Source organism: Chenopodium quinoa, unplaced genomic scaffold, assembly GCF_001683475.1.
Source record: "Chenopodium quinoa cultivar QQ74 unplaced genomic scaffold, ASM168347v1, whole genome shotgun sequence".
Lineage (NCBI taxonomy): Eukaryota > Viridiplantae > Streptophyta > Magnoliopsida > Caryophyllales > Amaranthaceae > Chenopodium > Chenopodium quinoa.
This window is the reverse complement of record NW_018745488.1, coordinates 717739-732585: the sequence shown is the minus strand read 5'-3', so window position 1 is coordinate 732585 and position 14847 is coordinate 717739. Positions and strand designations below refer to the sequence as shown.

Here is a 14847-nt window from a genome sequence, read left to right as displayed (position 1 = left end):
CGTACTTTAGTGTATGATCACAGTGGGGTTCAAGCTAGTGGGATTTAAGGCTTGAAATTATTCCCTACAGCATCTCTAGAGGTTGCGTTGAGTGTCGCGCGCAACTAAATCAGTGCGCGCGCCTGCCCAGCGCGACTGATTGAGATGCGTGCAAATTTTCCTACGGCAGCATTAAAATTTAACTTAAGCGCTCCTAAATCCGTCATTATTGGGTTTTAAGCACGGGCTTAAGCCTAATATAGATCGAATTTAGTAAATTAGACCTCGTTTAGCTTTGTTTTTTTTTGTTTGGGCTAGTTTTTGTGTTTTGTGGCTTAACCACTAATCTATAAGCATTCTCCACTTCAATCTAACACAAAGATAGTTTTACTTATCGGCATTGCACTTCCAGTCGAGACAGGAGGCCAAAAGTAGATGTCTATAGTTAGCCCCCACTTTGATTGAGTCTAGAATAGACGATTATCAAAGTAGTCAAGGAAATAAATTCAAGACTCATTTTGCAAAGTTCTCAAATAATAGAGAATCTTTCAGAAATGTTAAGGATGTCGAAACGATCCTTGATTCGCTAATTGTTTGAAACATGTAGCTATGAAGGCTAGAAAAAGTTTTTCCTAGTCTTAACGTGCTATAGAATCTAGGTTGGCCCTTTGCAATTGTAGAACGCTTTTATAAGCAAAGGTGTTCTGGGTGATGTCCAGTCATGAGAAGAAATCGGTTATATAAAAAAAATAAAAGGGGATGATTTCCTCTCAATCATGTCATCGTTGGTCTAAAGTCCCTCAATATGTCATTCAAAAATTTAGGTTGACTTTAACAAAGTAAAAAGATGAAAAGGGGTTTTCGGTATTCAAGCCGAAATGGTCCCTAGCTGGATGTCTTCAAGATAGAATTACATGTCTCAGGACAGGAGGCATATATCAAAATCCAATGAGAGGGAAGAAAGTCAGCAACTCTGTCAGCAGTTTTGTCAACAAGATGAGTGCATGTGTCTCAGGACTAGGGGCACCTGACTACATAGGCGTGACATCGTCTCGTCGCTTCTTTATACAAGGGGTGGACGGACACCCTAACTGTCCGGTAAGCTGGTAAGCTCACTAACTACCGTGTTTGCTTCCGATCAAGTAGTGTCTGTTCCTGATGGTTCGGCGCGCCTGTTGACTCGTGAGCTAACGCAAAAAGTAATCCACCGCATTTTAGTGCCGAGAGGTGGATCTTGCAAAGCTTGAGTTGAAGTGAAATTTTACGCAACACCTACCCCGTACGATACTCCTTTTGTATTTTTACGCTGCATGACAACGCCATCCTTTTTGCTTCGGAGGAGAAAAAAGAAGAAAAGCCGGACATTTGTAACGTTAGTACAGTAAAATGATAAACCTATTTGTGGGTTCTTTTACGTAAAGCACCACCATGGAACGTCTTAAGAAACTCTTACGAAAAACGTTCAAAACGTATGGTTAGGGAGGCATAAAGCACAGTATATATGCAAGAATGATGCAGAAAACTATTAAAGAAGAAAACAAGCTACAATATGCAAAGCAATTTAAAAGATTTTGATAATTTGCGCGCCATTACATCTAATAACGAGCAAAAACCGTCGAAAAAAGATCAAACGAAACAAAATTAGGATTCGGGTCATTATGGTGACCAGTATCCGCGCGCAACTCAGTGGGCCACGCTGGCAAGGCACGTGCAACGTTTTGAGTTGCGCTGAAATGTCATGCGCAACAGATTCAGTTGCGCGCGACATTTATATCAGCAAAATGAAATCACTGAGCGCGATTTTTTATTTCGCACTCTCTTTCTTCTTCCTTCACCATTTTTGCCCCTTTCTCCCTTTACGAAGCTCAGATTTTCTTGTTTTTAGAAGATAAAGGAAGTAGATCATGCCCCCTTTTTATATTTGCCATAATCTGTTGGACTTAATGATTTTGATGAGGACACAACCTCACTTACTTACAAACTAATAAGTGCTTGACTGTTCTAGTGTGTACTCAGTTACAAAGACTAGGAAAATGAAGTGTCTTGTAAAAATACCATGAGGAACAAGAAGGCCAGAAGTAGAGCTATCCATATTGAAGAGTTCCCTCACAGGAACTGGCTCTTCAGAAATGAAGACTGGAGAAGAGAAGGTTCCCTCAGGGAACAAAAGAAGCCTCATTAGAGAGGAGAAGTTCCTCCCAAGGTACAGAAGCATCGGAGTAGAAGCTTCATCAGAGAACATGAAGACTAAATATATTTTTATATTTTAGTATTTATGTAAGTATAAGATATTAAATGGCACTCGAAAACTCTATGTGGAATTGGTTTAAAAAGATAAAATTGTGCATGCTAGTTTTTAGGAAAACGGTTGCTTTCTAAAACGTTTATCTTTTGAAAGGGATTTTATTTTAAAATTTCGAAAATATCTTGTGAAAAAAGATTTTATTTTATTTTCTTATTTTTGAAAATATCTTCTGAAAAAATAAAATCACCATGTTTTCCAAAACTTACGGCTTACTCTCCCATGTTCTATGTCAGTCATGGTTTTGCACATTGAGGAGTTCATGGTTACTTAATTCTAGAAACATGATCTTCTTAGTGGGTATGAGTAGTGCCGTACTGGTGTTGCTGCACAAAGAAAATTTTTCCAAGCATTTGTTGATCTATAAATAACCATTGATTTCTGTTGGAAAAAATCACCCTTGCTCACATAAGTTTTCAAGCTTCAAATCGAGTCAAGTGTCAATTCCACACAAGTTCATTAGAGTGTTCTTAATGTTATTATACTAGAGTTTGTTTATCTTTCAAGTTGTAATTTGGGAAATGGGGAAGTTCGAGTGAATGTTTGCATATGAGAAATAGAAATGAGAAAGAGAAGAGAAAGAGAAGAGAAAGAGAAGAAAGAACCGAGAAGTGAGAAGAGAGAAAGAGAAGAGACGAGTAACAAGTTGGGTGACTTGTTCCTCAGGGTCTCAAGTTCGTAGAGGAACTTGAGTTTGAGTCGTTAGCTTGTAATAGGTTCATTTTCCCTATTATAGTGAAGATTCTTTTCCCAAAATCCCAAGTGGTCGTTGTTTTTCTCCTTGTTAGGGCCAAGGAGTTTTCCACGTAAAATCTCTCTTGCATTCTTTAGTTCCTTTAGTTAATCTTTCAGTTCCTTTAGCTAACTTAATTTTAATTCCGCAAAAAGTTTAGCTAAATTCTCATACAACAATTCAAACCCCCCCTTCTTGTAGTATTCATTAAAACAACAATTGGTATCAAAGCCTAACTTCTAGGAAATTTAGGAAACCCTGAAGAAGAAAGGTCTTGGAGAAAATGAATACTCATGAGAAGTACGAGAAAGGATACTAAACACAGAGGCCTCCTATGTTCAACGGCAAGTTCTATACCTACTAGAAGAACCGCATGGAGATCTTTATCAAGGCAGAGAACTACCAAGTCTGGAGGGTCATCGAGGTTGGTGATTTTGAAGTCACCAAAACAAATGCTCAGAACGAGGTAATCCCTAAGCCTATGTCTGAATATGAAAAAGAGGACTTTGATAAAATGGAAATAAATGCTATGGCTGTGAAATTACTCCACAGTGGACTTGGACCTCACGAACACAATTGTGTTATGGGGTGCAAGAACGCTAAGGAAATCTGGGATTTGCTGCAGATTACTCATGAAGGAACTAATGAGGTTAAACGCTCAAAAATCGATCTACTTATGTCTAAGTATGAAAGATTTAAAATGCATCCTAAGGAAACCATTCAAGAGATGCTAACCCGTTTTACTAACAACATAAATGAGTTAGTTTCCCTTGGTAGACAGATTCCTATAGATGAGCAGGTTAGGAAAGTTCTTAGAAGTCTTCCACAAGATGAGAGGTGGAGAGCTAAGGTGACAGCCCTACAGGAAACAAAGGACTTTACCAAGTTCAATATTGAACAACTAGCAGGTTCTCTCATGACTCATGAGCTACACCTTGGAGTCAACACTGAACCCATGAGGAACAAGGGATTGGCTCGTAAGGCTGATGAGGAGGAAGACTCAGAAGTGGACGAGGATGAGGCTTCCCTAATTGTGCGAAGATTTAAAAAGATGTTCAAGAAAGGCCGAACCTTAAGGAACTTCGCGATCGGGAGAAAGACCTCAAATACAAAGCCTGACTACAGCTGCCACAAGTGTGGATCCCCAGATCACTTTATCAGAGACTGCCCCCTATGGGAAAATGATAAAGGGAAAGGAAAGGCTAAGGAACAGGGAAGAGAAAAATTCAGCAAAGCAAACTATCAAAAGTCAAACATGAGGAAGGCCATGATAGCAGCCTGGGGAGACTCAGAGAGTGAAGAAGAAGATGATGACCAACCAGAAGAGGAGACGGCCAATCTTTGTTTGATGCCAAATTAGATGATGAAAAGGCTTACCTTAAGGAACTCCAGAAAGAGATATTTCTTGATCCTAAATAGCTTAAAACTCTCTCTAAAGATGTCTTAATAGATATATGTCTAGAAGAAGAAGAATTATTTAGAGATACATGTGTAAAGTTGAACAAATGTGAAAAGATCTTAAGGTTTGCAAAGAACATGGTGCTTGGTTGGAAACAGTCTATGCCAAGTCTCAAAGCAAACTAAGAGAGCTTGATTTTAAATACAAACACATAACTGAGATAGCTGATAGAATTAAGAATGAAAGTATTCTTCTGAACGTTGAATTAACTCAGTATAAGCTCATAAATTCTGATATCAGTTCTAGCAATTCCTCAAGCGATCAGTTGCTTAAATTCAATGTTGATTTTGAAAATTTGAAAAATGAGCTTTCTACTTTAAAAACCCAAAAGGATCAACTTGAATCGGAACAGAATTCTAGAAAGGATAGAAGTATTGACCCAAAAGTCATACTTAAGTGGATAATCGAAGCTCAAGGAAAAAGAACTGAAGACCTTGGTTATATGACCAAGAAGAAAGGTAAGCAAAAGAAATATGTTGAGCTTCCTAGCATGAAGGTATGCAGTTTTTGTGGTAAGACTAGACATCTCTATGGACAGTGTACGATAAGAGAAGAAGCTGATAAAAGAAATGTAAAACAAGTGTGGGTAAAGAAAACTGATATTGCATCCACGTCTAAGGAACCCAAGGAAACCTTGGTTCCTGATCCTAATGCTTAGTTTTCTTGCAGGTCCTAGTGAGGGGTAACAACTCGTGGTATCTCGACAACGGTTGTTCAAAGCATATGACAGGTGATAAATCAAAATTCCTGTCACTAGAAGACTGCCCTGGAGGAACATTAACCTTTGGGGATAATAAGAAGGGCGAGATCATTGGAAAAGGCAAAATTGGAAGATCTAAATCTCATTCCATTGATAATGTGTTCCTGGTCGAGGGCTTAATGCACAATTTGCTCAGTATATCTCAATTCAGTGATAAAGGAAACTCTGTAAGTTTTACTTCGGATTCTTGCAACATCATCAACAACAAGTCAGGAAAGGTTGTTCTATAAGGAACAAGAAAAGGGAACACTTATACAGTTGACCTCAACTTAATCCCAAGGAACAACCTTACATGTCTAGGTGTTGTTGAAGATGATCCCCTGCTATGGCATAAACGTTTTGTACATGATAGCTTTTCATTACTGGACAAGCTGAGGGCAAGGAACTTGGTTGTAGGACTTCCTATTATCAAGTTCCTACAGAACAAAGTTTGTGATGCATGTGTGAAAGGCAAGCATGTTCGCTCATCTTTTAAATTGAAGAAAATGGTAAGCACTTCAAAGCCTTTTGAATTAATCCATATGGATTTGTGTGGTCCCATGAGAATTCAAAGCAGGATTGGCAAGAAATATGTTTTGGTTATTGTTGATGATTATTCTAGATTCACTTGGGTTATTTTTCTTGCTATTAAAGATGAAACTTTTAACTAGTTTGTTGCTTTTGCCAAGAAAATACAGAAAATCAGTGGTCACTCCATAGTCCATCTCAAATCAGATCACGGAACTGAATTTGAGAACTCAAGATTCGATGAGTTTTGCAGGGAAAATGGCATGAACCATAACTTCTCGGCTCCAAAGAATCCTCAACGGAATGGAGTTGTAGAAAGGAAAAATCGAACCCTTGAGGAAATGGCTAGAACAATGCTGATTGCAAGTGGATTGCCAAGGAACTTCTAGGCTGAAGCCGTGTATACAGCATGTTACATCCTTAACAGGGTAACAATCAGAAGTATCATCAACAAGACTCCCTATGAATTATTCAAGGGAAGGAAGCCAAACATATCTTATCTTAGAGCCTTTGGTTGTAAGTGCTTTGTACATAACAATGGTAAGAAAAACCTAGGGAAATTTGATGGAAGAAGTGAAGAAGCCATATTTCTAGTATATGCCTCTGATAGAAAAGCTTATAGAGTTTACAATAAAAGCTCAATATGTGTTGAGGAAAGCATTCATATAATCTTATATGAAGTTAACCAATTTGTGAGTGTGTAGGAACTAGAGGATAATAATGATTTTGAAATTGGATTGATAAGAGACAGGGATGAAGAAGAGACTTAGAAGCAAACCAAGGAAAAGCAGCCTGCTCCAGAAGAGGATCATTAAGAAAATGGAGAGGTTCCTCAACCCGATGAACAGGTAAATGAGGAACAAGCGGAAGAAGCAGGAGGAACAGAACCAGAAGCTCCTCAAATTGGTGTTCCAGCAAAGGAATTTCAACCCAGGCCATTCAAGTATCGAGGTTCCCATCCAACTGATCTAATTATCAGTGATATAAGAAAAAGGAACTCAAACAAGATCACAAATGAGGAACTACTACGCATTCCATGCATTTCTGTCCATTCTAGAGCCAAGATATCATCAAGAAGCCTTGGGAGATGCTGATTGGATAGTGGTCATGCAAGAGGAACTCAATGAGTTCGAAAGGAAAAAAGTTTGGCACCTTGAACCAAAGCCTAAGGGAAAGAAAGTAATTGAGCTCAAATGGGTGTTTAGGAACAAGCTTGATGAACATGGAACCATTGTAAGGAACAAGGCTACATTGGTTGTGAAAGGCTACAACCAACAGGAAGGTGTTGATTTCGATGAAACCTTTGCTCTTGTAGCTAGATTAGAAGCTATTAGAATCCTAGTAGCTTTTGCTTCTTTTATGGGTTTCAAACTCTATCAAATGGATGTGAAATGTGCTTTTCTAAATGTTTTCTTAAATGAGGAGGTGTTTGTTGAACAACCTCCAGGTTTCAAAAATCCTAAATATCCAAATCATGTTTTAAAGCTTGATAAAACTCTTTTTCTTATGAAAGACTTTCAAAGTTCCTATGAAAAATGATTTCAAAAGCGGAAAAGTAGACAAAACTCTTTTTCTTAAATCTCGAGGAACTGATTTGTTAGTTGTACAGATCTATGCAGATGATATTATATTTGGTGCTACAAACAATGGTTTGTGCAAGTACTTTGCTGAGCTAATGGGTGGTGAATTTGAGATGAGCATGATGGGTGAATTAAAGTTCTTCCTTGGACTTCAAATAAAGCAAACAGCTGAAGGAATAATGATTCACCAACAGAAGTGTGTCAAGGAACTTCTGAAGAAGTACAACATTGAGAATGCCAAGACAAGTCATACACCTATGGGAACAGCAACAAGACTTGATGAGGATCCACAAGGAACAAGTGAGGATTAAACCTCTTACATAGGTATGATTGGTTCATTTCAATCTAACAGCCAGTAGGCCTGACATTTCTTTTAATGTTGGATTGTGCGCTAGATTTCAATCTAATCCTAAAGAATCACATCTAACGGCTGTTAAGAGAATTTTGAGATACCTCAAAGGAACAGATGACATGTGTCTGTTCTATCCTAGAAGTGATTACTTTATGCTTAGAGGATTCACAGATGCTGACTATTCAGGTGACCTAGTCAATAGGAAAAGCACCTAAGGTATGGTTTAGTTCCTTGGCTCTTGTCTAGTTTCTTGGGGTTCCAAGAAACAAAATAATGTTGCATTGTCTACTGCAGAGGCTGAGTATGTAGCAGCAGCTGCTTGTTGCTCTCAAGTCCTCTGGATTAAACAACAGTTACGTGACTTTGGTATTAAATTTAATTGCATTACTATATAATGTGATAAAACTAGTGCAATTTGCATATCTAAAGATCCAGTCCATCATTCAAGAGTTAAGCATTTTCATATAAGACATCATTTCCTTAAGGATAATGTTTAAAAGGGTTTGATTAAATTAAATTTCTGCCAAACTGACAATCAAATTGCAAATATATTAACAAAACCCTTGAATAGAGAAAGGCATGAGAAGATGAGAATGGAATCTGGGATGATTAAGTTATACTGAGAAAAATGCATCAAGTTCCCTCATGTATGAAACTCAAACTGACATGTTTAATCTGTTGTATACTATGCACAAGTGTTATATGTTTAATTACATAGTTAAGACATGTTGTGAGCAGGAGTAATATTTACTAAGGGCATGTAAATTTGAAAGTCATAGAATATGAAAAGTCCAAAATTGGTTGCATGAGCCTTGTTGATTTGTTCCGTGTATCAAGTTGTATTTGCAAGTGTTCTTTACTTATAAAATTCAAGAGATAAAATTGTTTTGTTTATCTATTTTTCAAAATTCCAAATTCTTTTTATCTAAACACAAAAATCGGATGAATGCATCTAAATTCATCATTATCTTTTGTTCAAAAAGTAGCCCACTTACACTACTCTCTTGAAACACGGTTTGGGTTTCCCTAAGCAATAAATATGAGTGTCAAATAAACAAAATTAACCTCACCTCCCAAGCGATACCTCACTTCACCAATTTACCTCCACCATAAAAGATGTCAGCCTCACACAAATTTACACCACACAAAAATTACCTTCTCTCTCATCACTTCGATCAAAATTACTCTCCAATATCTACCTCTCCAAAAACCCAAATTGAAGCTGACCTAAACACAAACCCAACTCCAGAAATTACCATGGAAATCCCACCGAAAATTGAAGCCGACCTAAACACAAACCCCATTGATGACCAAGAGCCTCCAAAAGTGGATTCAACTACCGAATCCCAGTCTTCGCAAAAAAGGAAGTCTGACGACATGCAAGAAGAAGAAGAAAGCGCTCCGGAACTAGGTGTCAATTACCGGGACAAACCAGCAGCCATGAAAAGGCAAGAGAAGATCAGTGGTCACTTTGTGACAGGTTTGACCATTAATCTTCCTTGGTGTAAGTCTATTAAGTTGTATGAACTGCTTGACTTAATTGAGGCTCAAAATTGGGTGAATTTGTTGAGTGAATGCTTTAATCGGAGTATGTATGTTGATGCTATGAGGGATTTTCGCAAAAGTTTCAAATACTCTAAAGGTGTTATTCGTTGTTGTGTGTATGAAAAAGAAATTGAATTTGATGCGATGTACTTGGTTGAGCTGTTTGATGTTCCTAATACTGGATATGACTTGTATTTTAAGAGTAATGTGATAAGGAACCCTCTTCCTGATGCAAATATTGATGAAATAGTAGAGTTCCTAGGTGAAGCCCCGCAGGAAACCTACATAAATCACAATGACCTAACCCCTCTTGACAAAACTCTGCTAAAATTTGTTTTTAATGATATTTTCCCTCGCACCCAAAAGAAATACAGTGCCAACAAGCTTGACTCTGTTCTCATCTATTGCCTAGCCAAAAAGATCCAAATAAACTTTCCCTCTATCATGGTTCAACACCTCTCTCACTATGTTCCAAAATGTTGGAAGGTGGGATATGGTAACCTTCTCACCTATGTCTTTGAAAGCTTTGGTATTTCCTTTGTTGATAAAGAACCCCTTCCCCTCAAAAACACCGAGTACATGCAGCCCATTTTTCTTGAAAACCATAAGATGAAGGTTGTGGATGGATGTTTTGAGGTTGTGCTGGAGGGAGAGGACAATGAGAAAGAAGGTGAACAGAAAAAGAAAGAGGTGATTGTGATGCCAAACCAAAAGAGTAATCAAAGCTCTGGGAAGAGGGAAGGACAAGGATGAGTCTGCCGCAGTGGTTGATCTGAGCGAAGAGAGAAATAGTGCACCTGGGGATCAAGGGATCCTTGAAGAGAAAACTGGTTCTCAGGGGGAACAGGGCATCCTTCAAGCTTCTGTTGAAAAAACTTTTCCTACAGGGTCAGGTTTTGCTAATTTCAACACAGTGAGTTCCACCTTGGAACTTAAGGCTCTCAAGGAGACAGTACAAAAGCTAGTTGACACTCAACCAGGGTTGATTCAAAGGATTGAAGCTCTTGAGAAGGTAGTGTTAGACTTGGTGAAAGCTTCCACAAAGCTCACCTCAGCAATGCATCAGAACACATCAACTCTTTCCAAAGGGCAGGCTGACTTGTTGAAGAAATTGGAGGACTTGGTCATTGAAGAGGCGCCGGCGAATGATGCTGAAGAAGAGACCCAGTCCTCTTCCCCTAAAGCTTGATGTTTTCCTTCTGTCTTAGCTCTAAAACTTTATTTTCTTGAACTTGATCTAACTTGAACTTGTTTTATTTTGCTTCTTTTGGTCTGTAAACAATTAAACAGGGTATTTTCTTTTATTTTTGATGTTCTGGAGGAACATTAGTTTGTTTATATGGATGTTGCTTGATTGCTTTATGACTATTTGCATACTATTTCTGCCTATATGTGCTTTGTTCTATGCTTTGGACACAAACTAATAAAATGGTGTTGTGTTTAGATATGTATATTTGTGTGCATTAATTTTGATGAACGCCAAAAGGGGGAAAAGAAGGCAAACTCAATTGTTGACAAGCTCTCCATCCATTTACAATAGAAGGTATAACTATAACTTTCATTTAGTTCCTTGTTTAAATTTAGCTAGTTCATTTTTTTAAGTTTGGTATAACTATAACTTTCATTCAATTCCTTGTTTAAATTTAGCTAGTTCATGTTTTTAAGTTTTTCGTTTTTTTATTGTTTTTCGAAATTTTTTATTTTGTGAGTTTGCTTAGGTTTGCCATTCATCAAAAAGAGGGAATATTGTTGATCTTAAGCTTTGATGATGACTCAAGGAACCTAAGAAAACCCATAGGGGCTTTAACTTTTGTCTATTAGCTTTGATGTATTGACAGGTTTTATATGCAACAAAGTTCTAGAGTTAGAATGGAGCATGGAACAAGTCTAAAGGATGAGCTATGGACGAGCATAAAAGCCAATCAGAAGCCAAGTTCCTTTAGGGAGGAACTGAAGCTCCAGAGTCGAAGCTTCACTGTGTTCCAAGGGGTCTATTGTATCTTTATTATTTATTTTAGGCTTCTTGTATATATGTTAAGTACATTGTTATTTGATAGGATTTAAGTGGATTTTATTTCAGTTTATAAAGATTTTATTTTTCCTTTCTTTAACAAAGATTTAATTTTATTTCGGAAAAATATCTTTTAAGTAAAAATATCTTCTTTATTAAAAGATTTTATGTTCTGATTTTATCCTAACATTTTGGAAAATCTGACTTGGTAAAAACTATTTTTCAAACGGTTTTTACTTTGTAAAGGAGGTTGAGAAAATGTAAGAACCACCTCCTTGCTGTGCGCTTCAGCTTGTTGCCCAAGCATCCACGAATTGCATTTCCTTATTTCATGGAAGTTGTGGTATAGTGGGAGCTAAGGAAAACGTAAGGTTTTCAACTGCTTTCCTTCTGTATAAATAGGATTAGTTTTCTGTTTTGAGAAACACACTTGAGCATTACGATTCTTAGCTTTTCTAAAAGAGTCAAAAATCCACTTAAGTCCTTGAGCGTATTTGTACTTAGCATCTTAGTAGTTTTATATTGAGTTGTATTGGGGTAGAGTTTGGGTAAACTCTAGAGTGTGAAATTGCTTTGAGTGAAGCAAGGAGAAAGAGAGAGATTCAAGAGCTCCACTGATTGAGGGATCAGTTGAGGGGGAACTTAAGTTCGTAGAGGAACTTGAGATTAGAAGTCTTAATTTGTAATAGGTTGTTTGCCCTATTATTATTAAGAGTTGTGATTAAAATCCCTTGTGGTCGTGGTTTTTCGTCTTTATTAGGGCCAAGAAGTTTACCACGTAAAATCTCTCTTGCACTTTAAAGTTTTGTTTAAGTTTCTTTCAGAATTCCGCAAAAATTACCCTAGTTCCTCTACAATACAATTCACCCCCCCTCGTGTATTATTCATTCGAGTTAACAGGTATTAAGACAATGTTTTTGATAAAGAAACACCAATGAAGTGAACATTGAATATTAATAATCGAAAATTATACCTAATCGAGGTCATTTAGGCGATGGACAATTAATGACCATTTGAGATTAGTGTGTAGTTTGATTTATATCACCGTTTCTTGTGGTACAAGGACATGATCATCATAAAACATTAACACGGGTATTGGTTTAGAACCATACTGGATCGACCTATGAGAATACTTTAAGAGATTAGAAATCGTCATAAGTATACTTCTCATTATTGATATCGAAACCTTTTTCCTCGACCAAGAGTATTGTGAGCTTTCTTGTTTGAGTACTAGTGTGCTTTGATGGTTGTCAAACGTCTACCGCAATAGGGGATTATAACGGAAACACTCGGGTGGCTAGATCCTCTGAGTAAGAGAAGATACATTACAAGACTGGAAATGTCCCCCGATAAAAAATAGGGAAGATGTCTTTGTTGTTTACAAGGCCTCCTGAAGAGCAAGACTATAAAATGCATGGTCGTGCTCGGATGGAATTTAGAAATCATTTGTTTATTGACAGTTGGACTAGAAATCAAGAAATAATTTTGGATGTAATAAGGTTGACAAAAAAAAATCTTACCTTGTAGTTCATGAAAAGGCATTAAGCGACATAGGAAATGGTCTATACACTAAAAGCTCACTTGTGCGGACGGAAAAGTGGGAGATTGAAAGGAATGGTGTCCTTCGAATAAGTGTATTGTTCCGATAGGGTGTTCGGAATTATTAGAGAGCTAATTAATTGTTGGGGCTTTGTAAGTCCAACTTACCGCGGAAACGACCCTGACCCAAAGAACCACTCGCAATTAGTAAAACCATAAAGCATAACAAATCGCACAAAATGGATAAAATCGGAATTTACCTTTGACGTGAGCTTTGCCCAACATAATGGGCTCTTACTTGAAAGCTTTGGCTCCGAAAATACCGAGCTTCCAACGATATCCACCCATAAAGGACGAACACCGACTTTTTAGGTCCGCTACCTTGGAGTTAGCAAGGTCCGACCAAAACCCGAGTGATTAAATAAGTTCAAAGGTTTTCACAATGATGATGCCTTTTTCAACTCTCACTCAAGTGATTTTCCCAATACCCCAACTTGGGTATTTAAAGGGAAAAAAAGAGAGTGAAAAAGCTCTCCCATCAATGTTGGAGAATTTGATTTTTCTGTTTTATTTTAAAGCTAAAATAAAATTAATAATCAAACTAGTAATAAATCAACAAGTGGCAAGCTCATGAGAGAGGTTAGGTGAGGACTATTTGGAGGAGGGGGGGGAAACTTGCTTCCCACTCCCTCTCCAAAAACCGGCCAACACACCCCCTTAAGCTCCACTAAAATTACGACACATGGCACCACACTTGGGCACCAAGGCACCCAAGGTGGGCTGCCATGCGCGGCTGCCATCACGCCCAATACAAGCGTGCGAGCCGCTAATGCTGCTAGCCATCAAGCCCAGCAGCTTGTGCGGGCTGATCGTGCTCTGAGCCAGTGAGCCACGCATCAAAGATGCGGGCAGCTGCTGAGAGCTGCTGCTTCTTACGCGCCTTGGCCCAACGCGGCTGGCCTTGCGATGGTCGCATTGGTGCACCAGCAAGCACCAGCCAGCCAAGGCTTGGCTTGGTGCGCATGCTAGCCACCATGCTATATCAAATGCCCCTTGCACTCGATTTTCTCGGGGCATTCCGATGATAGGGGTATTTTGGTCTTGTTAATTTATCATTATTTTCATGTCTCGTCTTTCACTATTTCGACTCTACTTCCGACGCTCGGTTTCGACGCTCTAAGCTCGAATTTCCGACTTCTAAATATTTATTACTGAGGAGACAAATTAATTTCTTCCGAATTAATTCGTCAAGTCGGTTCGTATATTTGCTAGGGTGTGACCAAAAGGGTTCAATCAAGATTAAGCTGTAATATTAATTATACATTAATATTATTGATCGGAAGCAGCCTCCACCCAAAAATTCCGATCACTTAACCTTACTGTATATATTAGTTTTCTAATAATTTAGAACCCGCTATCAAAATAATACACTTGTTCGAAGGATACCATTCCTTTCAATCTCCCACTTGTCCATTCGGACAAGTGAGCATTTAGTGTGTAGCCCCTTTCCTATGTCACTTCATGTCTCTTCATGAACTATAAGGTAAGATTATTTCGTCATCCTTATTACGTCTAGAAGTGTTTCTCGATTCTGAGTACGACTGTCAATAAACAGATGATTTCTAAAATCCATCCAAGCACGGCCATGCATTTTTACAATGTTGCTCTACAAGAGGCCTTGTATACAACAAAGACATCTTCCCTATTTTAGTAGGGGACATTCCTAGTCTTGTAATGTAGCTCCTCTTACTAAGAGGACCTAGCTACCCGAGTGTTGCCGTTATAATCCCCTATTACGGCAGACGCTTGACAACATCAAAGCGGACTAGTACTCAAACAGGAGAACTCACAATACTCATGGTCAAGGAAATAGGTTCCGATAGCCATAATGAGAAGTATACTTATGATGACTTTTAATCTCTTAAATTATTCTCATAGGTTTATCCAGTATGGTTCTAAATCAATACCTAAGAAAATGATTTATCACAATCATGTTCTCGTAGCACAAGAAACAGTGCTATAAATCATACTACACACTAATCTCAATTGGTCATTAATCGTCCATTGTTTAAATGACCTC

General features: G+C 38.1%; 1 protein-coding gene across 1 annotated transcript; it reads left to right on the top strand.

Moving 5' to 3' along the window:
- The first annotated feature begins 3387 nt into the window (after positions 1–3387).
- LOC110715248 lies at positions 3388–6129 on the top strand. Its single transcript, XM_021893816.1, has 5 exons — positions 3388–4357; positions 4530–4969; positions 5143–5451; positions 5605–5721; positions 5884–6129. The coding sequence occupies exons 1-5, from the start codon at positions 3388–3390 to the stop codon at positions 6127–6129; spliced, it is 2082 nt and encodes a 693-aa protein (XP_021749508.1).
- The last annotated feature ends 8718 nt before the right edge of the window (positions 6130–14847 follow it).